Source organism: Rattus rattus, chromosome 3 (genome assembly GCF_011064425.1).
Source record: "Rattus rattus isolate New Zealand chromosome 3, Rrattus_CSIRO_v1, whole genome shotgun sequence".
NCBI lineage: Eukaryota > Metazoa > Chordata > Mammalia > Rodentia > Muridae > Rattus > Rattus rattus.
This window is the reverse complement of record NC_046156.1, coordinates 60,731,217-60,748,749: the sequence shown is the minus strand read 5'-3', so window position 1 is coordinate 60,748,749 and position 17,533 is coordinate 60,731,217. Positions and strand designations below refer to the sequence as shown.

At 48.1% G+C, this 17,533-nt stretch overlaps 1 protein-coding gene across 1 annotated transcript; it reads left to right on the top strand.

The window, feature by feature from the left end:
* The first annotated feature begins 1,632 nt into the window (after positions 1-1,632).
* Txnip (thioredoxin interacting protein) lies at positions 1,633-5,542 on the top strand. The gene is made up of 8 exons (XM_032897691.1): positions 1,633-2,171; positions 2,565-2,637; positions 2,746-2,893; positions 3,006-3,108; positions 3,241-3,497; positions 3,592-3,748; positions 3,856-4,007; positions 4,129-5,542. Exons 1-8 carry the CDS (start codon positions 1,922-1,924, stop codon positions 4,168-4,170), a joined length of 1,182 nt encoding a protein of 393 aa, XP_032753582.1. The 5' UTR covers positions 1,633-1,921; the 3' UTR covers positions 4,171-5,542.
* The last annotated feature ends 11,991 nt before the right edge of the window (positions 5,543-17,533 follow it).

The following is a 17,533-nucleotide window of genomic DNA, read 5'->3' as shown; positions in this document are numbered from 1 at the left end:
GTTCACTTTCTGGAACAAACACGCACACCCTAGGCTAGGGATCAAGGTGTTCCTAGGCTTTGGTGTTGTGTATGTTTTTCAACCATGTGATACTGTTCGTCTCTGAGCTTGCTTAAGATTAAGGTTGAGTTGTAACTTTGTTAGCCTTAGGGATTCAACTCAGTTAAGGCATGTGAGCAAGGGGTGGGAGGGTTGTTTCCGAACAGCAGTGAACAGGATTCTATCTGCATGCAAAAGCTTTTTGCTTCTCCATCTTAATCTTGGGGCTACTGTCTTTATATTCCAGGGCAAGGAAAAAGGCGATAGATAAACGCCTAATAATTCTGCCCAAATATGGAAGGAGGCTAGGACTCAATGACAAGGCTCTGGCGGGGTGGAGGTGGGAGGAGGTGGGTGAGGAATAGGGTAGGGGCCCTGGGGTGTCAGGGAGTGGTGGGTAGTCCTTCAACATACAAGAGTTTCTTTGCACTCAAGTTATTTCTCTAGTCAGCTCCTGAAGCATCTCTCAGCAAGGTTTGCCAAATAGCCAAGTGAAACCAATACAGCTTCAGCCCTGGGGAGACTGAAACAGGCTGAGGGGTATGCATTTCATTTAGTGATTTTGATGAGAGGACAAAGGGGAAAAAAAAAGAGTGACAGGAACTCGGGAACAAAGTAAGGAGTGACAGATCGTTTTCTTCCTTTTTCTTCCCCCGTTTGTTTGTTTGTACCCACCCCTTGTTTCCTGGAGGAGCAGGGACGGAGGGAGAGATCAGTGTAAAAGTACACACCTCACTAAAGCTGCAGTGAGGTAAATAAGGGAACATATACAAAATGTTCCCCAACTTCACAGGTACACTGAAGAGATGAGGGGATAAGCAACAGGATGTGGACACTCCCTTACTGCTTCCGTTCCAGAGAACAGAACAGAATAGAATGTAATGGGCGAGGAACAATAGCAGCACATAGGGCATGGAACGAAGGGGTACACACCAGACCATTTACCAATAAGGACTTTAAGCCAGACTTAAAATATCTGACAAGTCCCCCGCCCCCGGGAGACGGAAGCGTTTTATTCAATAGAAGTGTAATGGGAGCACATCGGGTAGGCTCTTTCTCACTAACACAACTGCACTCTCGCCCTCCGCTCCATCCTGAAGTATCCTTGGGGCGATGGGATTGTTTTTCACAGACTTGCGAACTTGTGAGCCAGGAATAAATGGTCACCTCGAAATGAATTGCGCTGGCTAAGACGAGGCATGAAATCCTCTCCTAAGCACATTTTTCTTTTACCTAAAAAAAGAAGGGGAAAAAAACCAACAAAGCACACACCCAAACAACCCAGCTCCCGAGAGGAGTACCCTGGATGAGGTTCAGGGTCTCGGGGTCCCAGACTCCCGAGGGAGCCACCGGCTGCCCCAGGCCCCGCCCCTCCTCCCTGGCAAGGCTGCGCACCCGAACAACAACCATTTTCCCCGCTAAGAGCACACTGTGTCCACGCGCCTCTGCGGCCGCGCTGATTGGTTAGAGGCCTGGTAAACAAGGACCAAGTAGCCAATGGGAGAACTGTGCACGAGGGATGCACGAGCCTCCGGGCCAGCACTCGCGTGGAGCGTCAAGCCAGGCGGCTATATAATGCCGTTTCCGGCTCTCGCTTGACACTCTGCTCTTCTGGTCTTTGGCTATCCAGAGTTCCTCCAGTTGCGAGAAGACAGCTGTTATTTTTCTCCTGAAAGCTTTTGGCACAGCCAGCAGATTGAAACTTTCAGGCACCTTTTAGAGAAGTTGTTAGGGTTTTGTTTGAGGCTTTCTTTAAATTTTTATTTGGGTTTTCAAGCTCTCTCTGCCTCACGGAGAGACTAAGTTCTTAGTTTGCTGAGAAGGATTCTTAAGAGTTTTTCCTCTCCGGCTTCCGTTTTTCTTGAACCCACTCGGCTCAATCATGGTGATGTTCAAGAAGATCAAGTCTTTTGAGGTGGTCTTCAACGACCCTGAGAAGGTGTATGGCAGCGGGGAGAAGGTGGCCGGCCGGGTGACAGTGGAAGTGTGTGAAGTTACCCGAGTCAAAGCCGTCAGGATCCTGGCTTGCGGTGTGGCCAAGGTCCTGTGGATGCAAGGGTCTCAGCAGTGCAAACAGACCTTGGACTACTTGCGCTATGAAGACACGCTTCTCCTAGAAGACCAGCCTACAGGTACTGCTCTTGGCAGGACGGATAGTGACTTACGGGACTGGGGGTGGGGCCTCCACTAAATGTTTCGAGTTGATCGTTTGAATGGTTTGAGCTGTTGGCCCCTATATTTTTACCTTTTAATTTGGAAGTTATTCCGCTACCCTCCTCCACACACACACCCCCAGAGTGATTGGAACAGTTTCTGGGGGTGCTGTTACCTGAAAGTGTTGCCTTAGCTACGTAAAGATTAATGTATTCGTGGGTTGTGCAACTTTCTGTCCCGGGGAATCTTATTCCTTAGTGTGAGAGATGAAAGTGGAAGTAAGACAGTCTGCTGCCCAGGCACTCCTCACTGATGCTGCATTTGGAATGTAACAAGAAGCCTAATGGCCCCTTGCCTTTGTTTCCCCGCAGGTGAGAATGAGATGGTGATCATGAGACCAGGAAACAAATATGAGTACAAGTTCGGCTTTGAGCTTCCTCAAGGGTAGGCATCACCGACCGCACCATGGACTCTTTATTTCTAAGTCGTCCCCCCCCTCCATTGATATGTCACAGTTCTTAGCATTAATTTTTGTTCATTGTTTTGACACAGGCCCCTGGGAACATCCTTCAAAGGGAAATATGGCTGTGTAGACTACTGGGTGAAGGCTTTTCTCGATCGTCCCAGCCAGCCAACTCAAGAGGCAAAGAAAAACTTTGAAGTGATGGATCTAGTGGACGTCAATACTCCTGACTTAATGGTGAGGCTTTTTTCTTTTATTTTCTTTAAGGTTTTATTCTCCTTGGTCAGAGATAATGAATTAGATGCATGAGGCATTGAAATAGCTCAAAACATTATTTCCTTCTTCACAGGCACCAGTGTCTGCCAAAAAGGAGAAGAAAGTTTCCTGCATGTTCATTCCTGATGGACGCGTGTCTGTCTCAGCTCGAATCGACAGAAAAGGATTCTGTGAAGGTAAAAGCCCAGTGCTTATAATACCAGACAGGATAGCCACAGCTGTGGGGTTTGGAGGGGGTCGTGGGATAGAGGCAGAGGAAATGCTGTTAAATTTAATGGATATTCTTACTTCTTCCTCTTCAACTCTAGGTGATGACATTTCCATCCACGCTGACTTTGAGAACACATGTTCCCGAATTGTGGTCCCCAAAGCAGCTATTGTGGCCCGGCACACTTACCTTGCCAATGGCCAGACCAAAGTGCTCACTCAGAAGCTGTCCTCAGTCAGAGGCAATCACATTATCTCAGGGACTTGCGCGTCATGGCGTGGCAAGAGTCTCCGCGTGCAGAAGATCAGACCGTCCATCCTGGGCTGCAACATCCTCAGAGTTGAATACTCCTTGCTGGTGAGTGAGGAGGGATGAGAAACAGTTGCTTGGGTACAAAGTCAGTGCCTCCTCTAACACCACCCATCTAACAAACTCCCACCTTCCTTCCTAGATCTATGTTAGTGTCCCTGGCTCCAAGAAAGTCATCCTGGATCTGCCCCTAGTGATTGGCAGCAGGTCGGGCCTGAGCAGCCGGACATCCAGCATGGCTAGCCGGACAAGCTCTGAAATGAGCTGGATAGACCTAAACATCCCAGACACCCCAGAAGGTAAGCTTCAGCCAATAAACTCTTCATTTTGACCTGCTTGGGCTTGTGGAGTTGGGGTGGCCTGGGCGTTTCTTAGCTGGACTTCTAACCCGTTTTCTCTTTTTCAGCTCCACCTTGCTATATGGATGTGATTCCTGAAGATCACAGACTGGAGAGCCCCACCACCCCCCTGCTAGATGACGTGGATGATACTCCAGACAGCCCTATCTTTATGTACGCCCCCGAGTTCCAGTTCATGCCACCGCCCACTTACACTGAGGTGAGGGTCACTACTTTTTTTTAAGGGTCAAGATTTTGTCCTAGGCCTTCTGAGGGAAGGGATTCGTGTGGGTTTTCTACTTCCCTAAAAAATCTGAAAGTCTCCTCGCTCTTCCCCCTAGGTGGATCCCTGCGTCCTTAACAACAACAACAACGTGCAGTGAGCCTTCAGGGACAACTCATCTGTACGACTCAACGCTTTCTGCCTCTCTGCTTGAACTCCAATGTTTCAGAGACTCAGTCTCTCCAGTGGGGAGCGGGTACACCCCCGCCTCTGACTCCACAGATGGGTGGCAATCAGTAGGCAAAGTCTCCAGCCTCAAGGGGTGCAGACCAGTGCCCGCACCGTGGTATAGGAGTGTTTGCTGGGTGAATGTCGGAACGCTCGAAACATTCAGACCTGGCCCACTTTCCCAGATGTTGGAAATGAAGAAGTTGTATTTTTTTTTTTTTTTTGAGTCGGGGTCTAAGTGACCTTCAGGCATGGTCTTTCCAAGGTGTTTTGTTTTGAAGGGAATTAAAAGAACAGACCATTAACTTCTGTGCCATGGGGCAACAGAGCCAGTGTCACATTCTAGAAAAAGAAAAATCATGGCCAATATTTTGAAAGTGAGGAGTGGTTTTGTTTTTTAAAATCAGTGTTCCCTTTTTATATCTTTACAAAGAAAAAAGACCTTCCACGGCTGGTGATCATGCAGCCTGTGAAGTACGGGGCAGCTGCTCCAAGTTGAGTAACCTTGGGAGCGGTAGTGGCCGCACACACCAGCAGCCAGGTGCACTGCGTTCTCTTGCAATCGGATGGGAGAACCCGTTATTTCCGTGTGACTCCTTAGAATTGATTCTGAGGTGACGTTCTTGGCACTTTAGCTTGTCAATTTTTAGTCTGGGTTATAGATGGAGGCTCTTAAGGGTTAAGCCCAGTGACAGGGAAAAGGGGTTATTACTTTGGGAGGGTGGGGGTAGGGTCTCTATCCCAGAACTCCAAAGACCAGGCTGGCCTCAAAGATCCACCTGCCTCTCCTTCCTAACTGCTGAGATTAAAGGCCCAGCTTGGTTATTACTTTGGAGGCTTTCCCCCAACGCACAGACTTCTGTAATTCTGACACTACTCCTATGAAGGGTTGCTGCTGACAGCTAGACCCTGGTGACACTCTTACATTGAGATGCCCTAACACTGATGGAGGCACAGTGAGAACTGCAGGTTTCCATGGAAGCTCCCAGACCCATTTCCTGTCCAGTGTTAGGAGAAAGTTCTGCTTTCACCGTGGCCTCTAGCACTCCAAAACTTACTCCGCCTTAGCACTTTGTTCTGTGTCCTGTGTCAGAGCTCCAAGCTCCACTCTAAGCACTCCACCCGAGAACTGTGCAGCCAGAAAGTGAGCTGATGGAGGTGTCGTCTTTGTTGTTTTTGTATTTTGTGTATCTTTTTGTATGATTAAAAACTATATTTTGTACTTAACCAAATATATTTTCACCCCAAAGTGGGGCTATTCTTTGTAAAAAAAAAAAAAAAAATCAAAATAAAGTTTTTTAATGTCAAAAATAAATGTTCTTTTCTTGTCTATGACATAGATATTGGTTACTAGAGAAGTTACTAGAAAGTGGGTATCTTTTAAGTTTTCCTCTGCTTCACAATGCTGAAAACCCATGGAGAGAGCAGTCTCTTAACCCTGAGTGATAGAATGACTGGTTTGGTCTCCATTCAGACTGAAGAATGAATGGGGTCTGGTGATAGAAGCTAAGTAACCACATCCGTAGTCCCCAGATTCTTCAGGGATCAGGCTTGCTCTTGTAGCTAAGGATAACCTTGAACTTTGGTCATGTTGGCTCTGCCTGGGGTATGGGGATTAAGAGTAGGCAATAAATACCATGCTCAGGGTTTGGGGTTGTTTTTAGTTTGTGTGTGAATGCAGGTGGGAGTGTGGTGCTCAGGACCCACCATGGAAGAGCCATTTCCACTCTGTGGGATCCTGAGGCAGAAATCATCTTTACACCCTGAGCCATCTCGAGGGTTCTCTGCACTCAGTTTTATGAATTCTTTAAAAATAGCTGTTTGAGGGGATTTGGAAGGGACAGGGTGAGATTCCTTTTTATTTTTTAATCCCAGTGGGCAGCTTTTGTATATACAAAGGCAGGGAGGATCTGGGGAGAAGGGATGTGAGAGGGAAATTAAACAAGTGTATGCTCAGCTGGGAAGCAGGAAGCTTGGTGTGCCCTGTGATCTCCTGGTGTCCCTAAAGCTCAGCAGGCTGTCCAGAGTGAGAGTGGTCAGGACTGGCACAGGCCTCAGTCCACCCTAGCCCAAGGTCAGGATGGCTGATGGGGATGGAGTTTTGGGTTTTGTTTTGTTTGATACAAGTTCCCTGATTCAGAAGCAATCATCTCAGCCTCCTGGGCACTGGGGTCAGAATACCACGGTCTCGTTCATCACTTGGTTTTTATTGAGAATTTCCCCCAATATAAACCTGGTTTATATACTGAAAAGAGGAACTATTTCAGACTTAAGAGCTTTAGTTACAGAGATTAGATGTTTTAGAAACAGTTTTCTATCTTTATAGTTATTTTTTGAGACAGGATTTCTCTGTGTAGTCCTGGTCTATAGACCAGGCTGACCTCAAACTCAGATCCACCTTCCTCTGTCCCCGAATGCTGGGATTAGAGTATACCACCGCTGCCTGGCTCTTTTCAGTTCTTAGCATATAATTAGAATTCAATGTCTATCCTTATTCCTCGGGACCTGTTTTGGAATCTTCTATTTCTTACAAGGGTATTGATGACTGATAAACCATTTCACCGCTAACAAGTTACTCTGTTCAGGAAAAAGCTACACACGTGAGAAACGGAGAGGCAGAATACATCGTACAGTTCTTCCTGGGGTTTGGTTCATCTAAATGTTTTCTTCAAAAATGGGTTTTCTATAGCTCTCTCTACACCAGTACACTTTCCCAAGCACTGTATTAGAAACCAAGGGGGAGCTTGCTGTGGGCAAAGGCGGAGGAGGAGGCGCGGAGGCCGAGGCTGAGGGGCGGAGGGGCGGAGTCCGAGGAAGAGGCGCGGAGGCCGAGGCTGAGGGGCGGAGGGGCGGAGTCCGAGGCGGAGGGGCGGAGTCCGAGGCGGAGGGGCGGAGTCCGAGGCGGAGGGGCGGAGTCCCAGGCGGAGGGGCGGAGTCCGAGGCGGAGGGGCGGAGGGGCGGAGGGGCGGAGGCCGAGGCAGAGGTAGAAAGATTGCCAAGAATTCAAGACCGCCTTGGCCACAAGTACCACCAGGTCTGCCAGGGCTACAAAGCGAGGACTCGTATCCCCCAAAACAAACCACAAAACCACAAAGAGCATATGAACACAGAATTGAACAGAAATTGAAATTGAAAAAAAAAAAGAAATCCTTCCCTGCACTAGTGATCTTTATCATTCATTCACTATAGCACATCTGCTTACTTTCCTGCCTCACGTAAAAAAGAACGACCATGTGTGAATGTAGATGGGTTGCATGGGTGTGGGCCACAGTGCATAGGGAGGTCAGAGGATAACCATGGACCATTCCATCTCTATATGATCCCAGGGACCCATCAAACACAGGCCAACAAGCTCACACAGCAAGTGCCTTTATCCAAGCCAGAAGACATATTTTCCTTCTTTTGGTACTGGCTGTGTCTTCAGGGTGACCTTGAATTTCTGATCCTCTTGCTCCACCTTCCTAGCACTGGGGTCCTAGGCACGTGTGTGTTTCCACGCTCACTTTATCTACTGCTGGAGACTGAAATCAGGCTCCATCTACGCCTGCCGGGCAAACACTTTGCCAACTGATCTGCATCACGGATTCTTCCTGCTCCTTTTGAGTATTTACAGTGTGCTGGTATCTAGTTCTCCCCATTGCTGTAAAGACTCTCACCTGAACTCCTCCCCCACTTCTCACCTGTTCAAACATTCAGTGACTCCTCCCCTTTAATTTTGTGATCAGGAAACTAGGTCAAAGTTGATGGAAAAGTTTTTTTATGCAGCTTGGTTTCCAGGGACTTGAGGGTTGGAGCAGGGACAAGAATGAGAAAGAGGGCCAGGCTAACGGATGGAGAGACCAGGAAGGTCTCTGTATTTGTGTACAAAGACTTGTTATGAGAACTGAGTGGCCAGGAGAGGACAGATAACTACACCCAAGGCCACTCAAGAGATTTGATCCTGCAAAAGGCAGAACGGGTGCCCCCTCTCCTGATACCCCAGCCCCACTCCCACCGCATCTAGCATTGTCTACAAGATTTTATTTTTCTTTCTGAGACCAATCTCCGTCTGTCACCCAAGCTAGCCTGGAACTCACTATGCACAGGCCGGCAATCCTACTGCCTCACGCTCTGAGCTTGTAGGTGTAGCCCGGACCTAAGGAGTGTTCTGTGACAGTGGACATGCTGTGTGCACCGTGTGCTGTGGAGCCGTCAAACTGGGACTGGAAAGGTGGCATTTTTAATTCTGTTTAATTAATTTAGACTAAATAGCCTTGTGTCGCAAGTCATTGCCCTAGCAAGGGCACAGCTAACTCTGAGGAAGGAAGTCGCCAGATCTGCTCCCCGAGAGGAAACCCATCCCTCCTGAGAGCACAGTAGGCTGCACTCCACTTCCTTTTGCGTTCTCTACACAATTTCTGCCTCACCCTGGGACATTTTCTGCCTGAAGGCTCATTTTCTGCCACTTCCCCATGGCCCTGCAGCTGTTTCCCCACTTAACACTGGGTCTCATTTTCCCACAATCTTCTCAAGTGGCTTTCAATATTTAAAGAGCTAGAACCTCCAGGTACCGCCATTAGTAGAGATCTAGTTCTGAGTATTTATTTATTTACTCACTAGGTCCAGTCTAGTACTGGAAGATCTGAGAAAAGTCAAAAAGAAAAAGAGAGAAGTGGAGGAAACACCCTGAAGAAAATAAATTAATAGAAGGGCCTGGTGGCCTGTCACCCATCACACGGGAGACTAAGGAAAACGGCCCAAGAGCTCAAGCTAGCTTGGGGTGCACAGCAAGCTTTTGTTTTTAAAACTAGTGATGTAGCTGGGCAGCGGTGGCACATGCCTTTAACCCAGTGCTCCAGAGGCAGAGGCAGAGGCAGGAGAATCTCTGTGAGTTAGAGGTCAGGCTGGTCTACTGAGTGAGTTCTAGGACAGCCAGGGCTACACAAACAAACAAACAAAAACAAAACAAAGAAGACACAGCACAGTTGGTGGAGTGCTTGTCTGAAAATGCAAGGCCAAAGCCTTGAATTCCATCTTCAGCAGCACAGAAAAGAAATGCCTGGTGGTAAGCACCAGTCATCCCCGAACTTGGGAGGCAGAGGCAGGAAGATCACGGAGGTTCACACGTTCATGCCATATACATCTATATAGTGAGTCTGAGACCAGCCTGGGACATGTGAGACCCTGTTTCAAAAAAACAGACAGGAGATCAGGCAATCCAGGCCACCCTCAGCTACGCAGCAGAGACGTTGAAGCCAGGCTGGGCTCCAAACAACAGCTACAGGAAGTCACTTAAAAACAGACAAACAAAAACCAACAAACAAGGAAACAAGGCCCTTCTTTAAACATAAAGAAAATGCAAGGATCGGACTAGAGTTGAGGCATTGAGAGAGAAAACTGTGGAGAAAGAGTGAAACTAAGCATATGGCCAGTAAGAAATAATCACACTGGCAGGAAGACCTTTGATTCTCTGTCTCTGTCTCTGTCTCTGTCTCTGTCTCTGTCTCTGTCTCTGTCTCTCTGTCTCTCTGTCTCTCTCTCTGTCTCTCTGTCTCTCTGTCTCTCTCTGTCTCTCTCTCTCTCTCTCTCTCTCTGTGTGTGTGTGTGTGTGTGTGTGTGTGTGTGTGTGTGTGTGTGTGCGCTCTTGAGCACAGAAGCCAGAGCACAACTTTGGGTGTCGTTGCTCTGACCTTGTCCACATTTTTGTTTGTTTTGAGATAGGATGTCTCACGAGTTCGAAGTTCCCTAATCACACTACCCTGGCCAGCCAGGCAACCCCAGGGGCCCCCTTGTCTGCACTTCTCCACCACTGGGATTATAAATATTAGTTGCTAAGTTCTGCATGGGTTTGGTTTCTACTTAGACCCTCTTTCTTGTGTGGCAAACATGTTACAGCTCCCAGCCTACCTCTGACTAATTTTTCGAGCGATCCACAGAGTCCTGCTAGAGTATTTTTTTTTTCTTGAATCACCTCTAGGTGAACACAGAAGGGAGATAAAGAATATATTTAACTGGCCCTCCTGTTCTAAGCACCCTGAGAGGAAGAAGGCCTTCTATCCACAGTACTTTTGAGTTTGAAACAACCTTCCAGAGACAGCCATAGATCCAGGGTGGCAGGCCTTGGCCCAGTGGGTGATGGCTTTAGAACCTGGGAAAAGTTCAATGATTAGCCTGCCCGTATAGTTCTGCCTTGGTTTCTCTTTATTGCTGTGATAAGCACCGTGACCAAAAGCAACTCAGGGAGAAAAGGTTTTATTCTGCTTACATGTCCAGACCACCGTCCATCAGTGAGGGAAGCCAAGGGCAGGAACCTGGAGGCAGGAGCTGATGCAGAAGCCATGGAGGGGTGCTGCTTACTGGTTTGCTCCCCATAGTTTGTTCAGCCTGCTTTCTTAAACAGCTCAGGAACACCTGCGCAGAGATGGCACCACCCACCAAGGGCTGGGCCCTCCCACATCAATCATTAATCAAAATGCCCCCACAGACCAATGTGATTTAAGGCTCTCTCCTCCCAGATGACTTTAGTTGGGGGTTAAGTTAACAAAACACTAACCCCCACAGGTACTTAGGAGAACTAGTTATTAAGAATGCAGACCCTGAAACCAAACTAACTTCTACACCTCCTGTGACACCTGCCAGCATGTATTTAAACTCTCCACACCATAGGCTGTTGATTCAATACTGCTGTGTTGTAAAGTTCTTTGTATTTTATTGTGTGTGTATGTCTTGGTCTGCATGTATGTCTGTGCTCTGTGTGCCTTCCTGGTGCCTTGGGGAGCTAGAGGGGAGCACTGGATCTCCTGGAATGGGAGCTATAAATGGTTGTGAGTTCACACTGGTACTGGGTCCAAGCTGGGTTAAGTGCTTTCAACTGCTGCCCCACCGTTTATCTTTCTAAATAAGGCAGAGAGCAAATCAGGAAAACCACCAATATGGATCTCTGACTTCCTAGACACATACACACACATGCGTGTGCATGCTGACATGCACTCAAACACAAAAAGTTCAGAGAAGCCTGTGTGTGCACAGAGGACAAAGTCAGTCAGGTGTCTTCCTCTGACAATTCCCATCTTATTTTTTGAGACACAGCCTTTCACTGAAAGCCTGGAGCTCACAGACTGGCGACACTGACTGGCCAGCAAGCCTTGGGGATCCCCTGTCAACCTCCCTGCAGAGGAACTGCAGTCAGACACCGGCCCATCTGTCTTTTTATGTGTTTGAATAGCAAGCGCTTTACCAACCCCCTTGACTTACTTACTTATTTGTTTCTATATCTTTGAGTCAGGATGTCATGATGTAAACCAGGCTGGCTTCACACTTATCTCAAGCCTCCTGCCTCAGGTTCCTGAGCACTGGAATCACAGGTGCGAACCACATTTCCAGGTTGTGTGTGTATGTGTGTGTTTTATTAGGAGAAAGAATCTCGAGACAACCCACACGGACCTAAAACTCACAATCTTCTTGCCTCTCAAGTGTTGGGTTTGTAGACAGACACACTGCCACCCGTAGTTCTGACTGTTCACTTGTGAAGTGAAAGCCAATGGTAGAACTGCCCCACGGGTGTGGGAAAGATTAGAAATACATAGTGGGGAGTGGGAAAGGATATCTACCACCAAACCTCTCCCGACGACTTACACGGAAGGAGAGAGCCAACTCCCCAGAAGGTGCCCTCTGACTTCTACGGGCATACCACAGTGCCTATACACGCAGGCACGTGCGCTCACACGCACATATGTACTCACACGCACACGCGCGCGCATTCGCACACACATTGATGTAGGGGCTGGAGAAATGGCTCAGTGGCTAAGAATACTTGCTGCTTTTCAGAGGACCAGGTTTAGTTCCCAGCACACACATCAGGCAGCTCATAAACTCCAGCTCCGAGAGCTCTGAAGCCCTCTTCTGGTTTCCTTGAGCACCCACCCATAAACATGAGGTATTCATAGACACAGACCCATAAACTAAAAGAAAAAAAGGAACAGACTTTTTAAAAAGATAAAGTGTAGTAAGGGAAGAATGCGTCTGGGTGCTGTTAGCACAAGAACATGCTTGCTATTCAAAGGAAGAGCAGGCTGGGCAAGCGGCGCACAGCTCCGTCCGGAGGAGAGCCTCCGCCCACAGACTCTTCTTTTACCTCTGCACGTGTACTGTAATGGAATCTTCTAAATTCTTTGGTTTACACAATTATGGGAAAACTTTCTACCATTTAGTGTGGTAAACCGAGGGCCTGAGAACACAGACATACAACGTAATAAAGAAGTATCTTCTTTCTTTCTTTCTTTCTTTCTTTCTTTCTTTCTTTTCTTTTCTTTCCATTTCTTTTGAATTCTTTTGTATATAAGAGTTTGCCTGTATGTATGTATATATGTATGTATGTGTACTACTTGTATGACTGGTACCTGCAGGGGTCAAAAAGGGCCTGGAACTGGAGTTACAGATGGCTGTGAGTCACCTTATGAGTGCTGAGACCAGAACCTGGTCCTCGTCTGATTCAGGCGCTCTCCCTGTGAGCCCTCACTCCAGTCTTAGAATTCCCCCCTAAGGTATTTTGCTCTTTTCCCAGAGACAGCCTAGCTGGGGAGAGCAAGGGACATAGGCCTGAGCCACCCCATGAGGCTCAGGTCAGCTGACCCGGATTGTTCTTGTCCTGTCCTGACGGTTCATGGAGCTTGTTGGCTTTCTATTCTTTCCTTAGCCTGTTACATAAAGAGAAAAGAATGAGCGAACTCAGTGCCCTGGGGTGTTTCTGTGTTCCCGCTGCTCGGTCATCTCCAGGCAACAGTGTGACGGAAGGAGAGGGACAGAACGTGGGGACAGCATTGTGAATCCCATGTGACCTGCATCTCAGGATGTCAAGTGAGGTCCATTCTCTGCCTTTCTTTGCGTGATGGAACTGCTGAGTAGACATCTTCCAGTCAACCAAGCAGTCGGTAAACAGGTTCTTGGAAAAGTCTGACTGGGTGATTGTCAGGGGTATTTTTAACCTCCTGGATAGATGGAGAGAGGAAGGGTTCCAGTTGCTGGGATAGGAGGGCAGACGAAGGGGCTCCCTTTATACAGCTCTACGGATGAAAACTGCCGAAATCCTCCTCTTGCTGCTGCACAGACTCACGGCCAAGGATTGGTGTCCTGCTCCTTCGGTCTGCACCCAACTTGCCTCACCTTCCAGGGCAGAAGCTTAGCTTCCTGTTCCACACTCAGAGTTTCCCCTTGCAAACCTCCATAGACCAGTGGACGTGTCCTTTTCTCCTCAGGGAGAAAGATGTGGCTCTGCCAGTAGCACCTGCGTTCTCCATGCTGCCTTCCTGACTGGTCTGTGAGAGGGCCCCAAATTCTCCCGAAACCTCATGAACCCTACTGTCCCTATCCTGAGAACAGAGTCTAAGACTCAGAAACCCAAGTTTGAGCTTTGTACACCTTGGGAACATAGAAGAGCTGTTTGCTTGTGGAGGTCAGAGATTGAAAATGGTGGCATATAGACATGGCTGCCTAGAAAGCTAGGTCATTGGAGAGAGGGGAGGGGCTGGGGGAGCAGTGAATCAACAGAATGCTTAGGAAAGCCTGTTGACTATGGGAGCAGGGGTCCTGGAAACAGGCATGGAGGTGAGCAGGGAAAAGAAAAATTATGGGAATTCTCAAATGGGCTTCATCTTCTTTTGGTCTTGTGTGTGTGTGTGTGTGTGTGTGTGTGTGTGTGTGTGTGTGTGTGTGTCTGTGTCTGTGTCTGTCTGTGTCTGTGTGTGTCTGTTGAGACAGGGTTTCTCCTGCATAGACCTGGCTGTCCTGAAACTCACTCTATAGACAAGGCTGGCCTCGAACTCAGGGACACACCTCTCACCTGTCTTTGCCTTCTGAGTACTGTGATTATAGGCATGCGCCACCACTACCCTGCATCTTGGTCTTCTTTTTAAATCACCCACCCTGCCATCCCCAGAGACTTGGCCCTCCTCTCCCTTTATCTCTTTCTGTGTCTCAGCATCTCTTCTGATACTTTATATCCTGTTTCGTGGTAAAGGAAGGAATCCTTAACACGGGTACTGGAGTTGCTGGGAAGCCTGCAGGAAGATGAACTTTAGTTTGCCATAGAATCCAGCTCAAACAGGCTGTGATTCGTGTTTCTTTTCCTGTCTGTTCATTTTAGCTGAGGTTGACAGAACGGGGCACCACAGAGGAAACGCTAAGCCAGAGGCAGGACATTAGCCAAAGCAGCCTGCAGATATTTAGGAGCCCATTCAATTTCTTCCTCAGAGTTTGAATTGGTTGTGAACATTAAGAAACTACATTACTACATTTTAGGGGCCTGGTGTGGCATTGCCTTCCTGAAATCCCAGCATTCGGAAGCTTGATGATTAATAGTTACAGGCCACAACTGGAAATATAACAGGCTGCTCCGAGACAATGTTGAAAGAGAGGAAGGGAGGGAGGAAGAAAGGAAAAAAAGGAAGAGAGAGAGAGAGAGAGAGAGAGAGAGAGAGAGAGAGAGAGAGAGAGGTGAGACAATTTAGAAGTAAAGCCACTTGCCACCTGAGTCTGGTGACCTGAGTTCAATACCAGGAATCCATGTAAAGATGGGAGGAGTCACCAGAGTGTACAGTTGTCCCCTGAGCTCCACATGTGCACTATAGCACACATGTGCCAGCATTTACACTACACCTCACAATCCAAGGGGGGAAAATTCCAGTACTAGGGAAGCTGAGGCAGGAGGACCAGGAGTTCAAAGCTATTCTCAGCTGTCTAGCAAGTTCCAGGTCGGCCTGGGTTACATAAGACCTTGTCTGTCACATACATACATACATACATACATACATACATACATATTACATACACATACATGCATGCATAATACATGCATATGTGTTCATACATACATACAAGAGGAAAATTATGTGACACACCCTGAAGACTTCAGGGATAAGTCTAAAGATCTCTTTGTACAGCCGCCTCTCCTGACCAGGCCCCCAACATCTCCTGGGAGGTTTGTGGACACCACTGACACCCTGGGTAGGTGTGAGAGTGGTGGCTTGGGCTGGAAAAGCAAGACTCAAAACAGAATCCAGGCCAAGTAAGGGAGAGGGGAGGAGCTGAGAGCAGCCAGATCCAAGTACGGTCAGGACGGAAAAGGTTATCTGGGTGCCAGGAGAGAGGCCTGGGGGAAGGAAATGAACTTAGCGAAGGGCTGCTTCTTTCTCCTACAGAGCGCCCATCTTCGCTTACTTCCTTTCACCAGCCTGCCTGGCAGAAGCATTCACTCAAGGAGAGTTTCCTCTCAAAATGGTTGCGTCCGAGGCCACAGCAGGGCAAAAGGAAAAAGAACAACAGGCTTCTTTCCTGTCCAGAGGGGACTGTGGGAGGCAGCTCCACGATAAGAAAGACGTCCGATTTAGACAGCCTTCTTCTCTCCTTCTTTTGTTTGTTTGGTTTTGGTTTCTGTGTTTTGAGACAGGGTCTCTTATAGCCCAGGCTGGCCTCAAACTCACAATGTAGCCTAAGAGATCTTGAACTCCTGCTTGTCCCTTGCCCTGCCTCTACCTCACAATTCCCTGCCCTTGTTAAGACGAAGACAGGCTTTAGTTGCTGGGTGTGGTAGCACAAACACGTAATCCTAACCCCAGCACCCAGGAGCCAGAAGGCTCTCAAATTTGAGACCAACTAGAGATCCTGTCTCAAAAGAGTCATGAAGAAGGCTGGGAGGTGGTTCAGTCAGGAAGGCGCTTGCTTGGGGGGGCGGTGAGGTCAGGAAGGTGCTTGTTGTGCACATTTGAAGACCTAAGTGGTGTCTACTCCCTGTAAGGCGAGCACTGGGGACATGGACACGGTGGGTTGCTGTGGCCAATGTCCAGCCATCCTAGCCGACTTCAAACCCATATAAGGTAGGACCATAAAGGAAGAACAGCACTTTAGGCTGCTTTCTACATCCTATTTACAGACATGCACGAGCACACACATATGAACGGGAACAAATGGAAAACTTACATCAAGTGTGGTGGCACACACCTATAATCACAGCACTTTGATGGGGGGTTGTTTTGGGGCTTGGTCGTTTTTTGTTTGTTTTTCAACAAAGGTCTCACTCACGTGCTCTAGTGGTCCTGGAACCCCTCTGTAGACCAAACTGACCCTGAACTCACTCAGAGATCCACCTGCCTCTGCCTTCCAAGTACTGGGATTAAAGGCATCAGCTACTGTGCCTGGCTATCCCCGCACTTTGGAAGTTGAGGCAGAAGGATTATTCTGGGTCTGAGATTAGCCTGCACTCCACAGTGAATCCCAGGCTTAAATAAACTAACACAAAAGCAAACTGGAAATAATGGTGTCTGCCCGGAATCCCAGCACTTGGGAGGTGAAGGCAGAAGGATTAGGAATTCAAGTGTTTTATGATTAAGTTTAAGGCCAGCCTGAGCTACCCAAGACCCTGTCAGGAATGAACAAAGCCAAACGCAAACATGGGTTTAACTGAGCCCCTCCTGGCAGGCACTGATAACGCTGGGTGCTGGGGACAGGCTAAATTTGTTTTCTCTCTTTACCATAAATCCAGAGAAATAGAACCATAGGACGGTGTGTCCGCATGAGGAGGGAAGGCGTCTGAGCTGTAAGGAGCACAGTTCATTGCTGAAAATCCTGGGATACAGGCGGTCTGAATAGAAAAGAGTCACAGACTCTGTGGTCATGGAAACCTTAACCCCTCTGGTCCCATAGCTGGGGTGAGGCCAGTGTGGACCTACTAACTCCCACTGGGGTAGCTACAGTTAGGCAGCTGACAGAGGAGACAGTAAATCCTTTTGGATTAGGCAAAGTGTTCTCCGTGAATTCTAGAAACTAGAATTCTGCTTTGGGATTTCAAATTTCTATGTTTTCTATGTTTGTGATTTCCTTGGGGGAACATGGGTCTCAGTAGGGGAAAGGTCAGTGGAGAAAAGGTCGCAGTAGCCTGGTCAGATTACCCAACCGCACTATTCCTGTCTAGCCCATTTATCTCCTCACTTTCTGGCCAGACGTGTTTTAGGACAGATAGGAGGACCTGTATCTGCGGCCGACTCTTTGGTCAGAAATCTCTATGGGGTCCTTGATGTGACTCCTGACTTGCAGGTTGTAACCTTGAACTCTTGGTGACAAAGCTTCTCTGTTTTCTTACCAGTTGCAGGAATCGCTGGTCCCCAGCTGCCCTGGCTGCAGAAGTTCTTGGAAACAACTGGCAAAGTGCCTGAGGTAACTTTAGCTTGCCTGGCCTAAAATAAGGTGGTAAGGATCAAGGGGACTAAATCAACAGCTTGGCAAAATAGGGACATGTCCCTCCATTTGGAGGACAAAGGTTGAAG

What these genes read in the sequence shown, in the direction of transcription:
- Txnip (XM_032897691.1), top strand. Translation starts at nt 1,922, where the DNA reads ATGGTGATGTTCAAGAAGATCAAGTCTTTTGAGGTGGTCTTCAACGAC. An exon ending in GGCTTTGAGCTTCCTCAAGG is followed by an intron (nt 2,638 to 2,745) that starts GTAGGCATCACC and finishes GTTTTGACACAG; the next exon opens with GCCCCTGGGAACATCCTTCA. An exon ending in CAGAAAAGGATTCTGTGAAG is followed by an intron (nt 3,109 to 3,240) that starts GTAAAAGCCCAG and finishes CTTCAACTCTAG; the next exon opens with GTGATGACATTTCCATCCAC.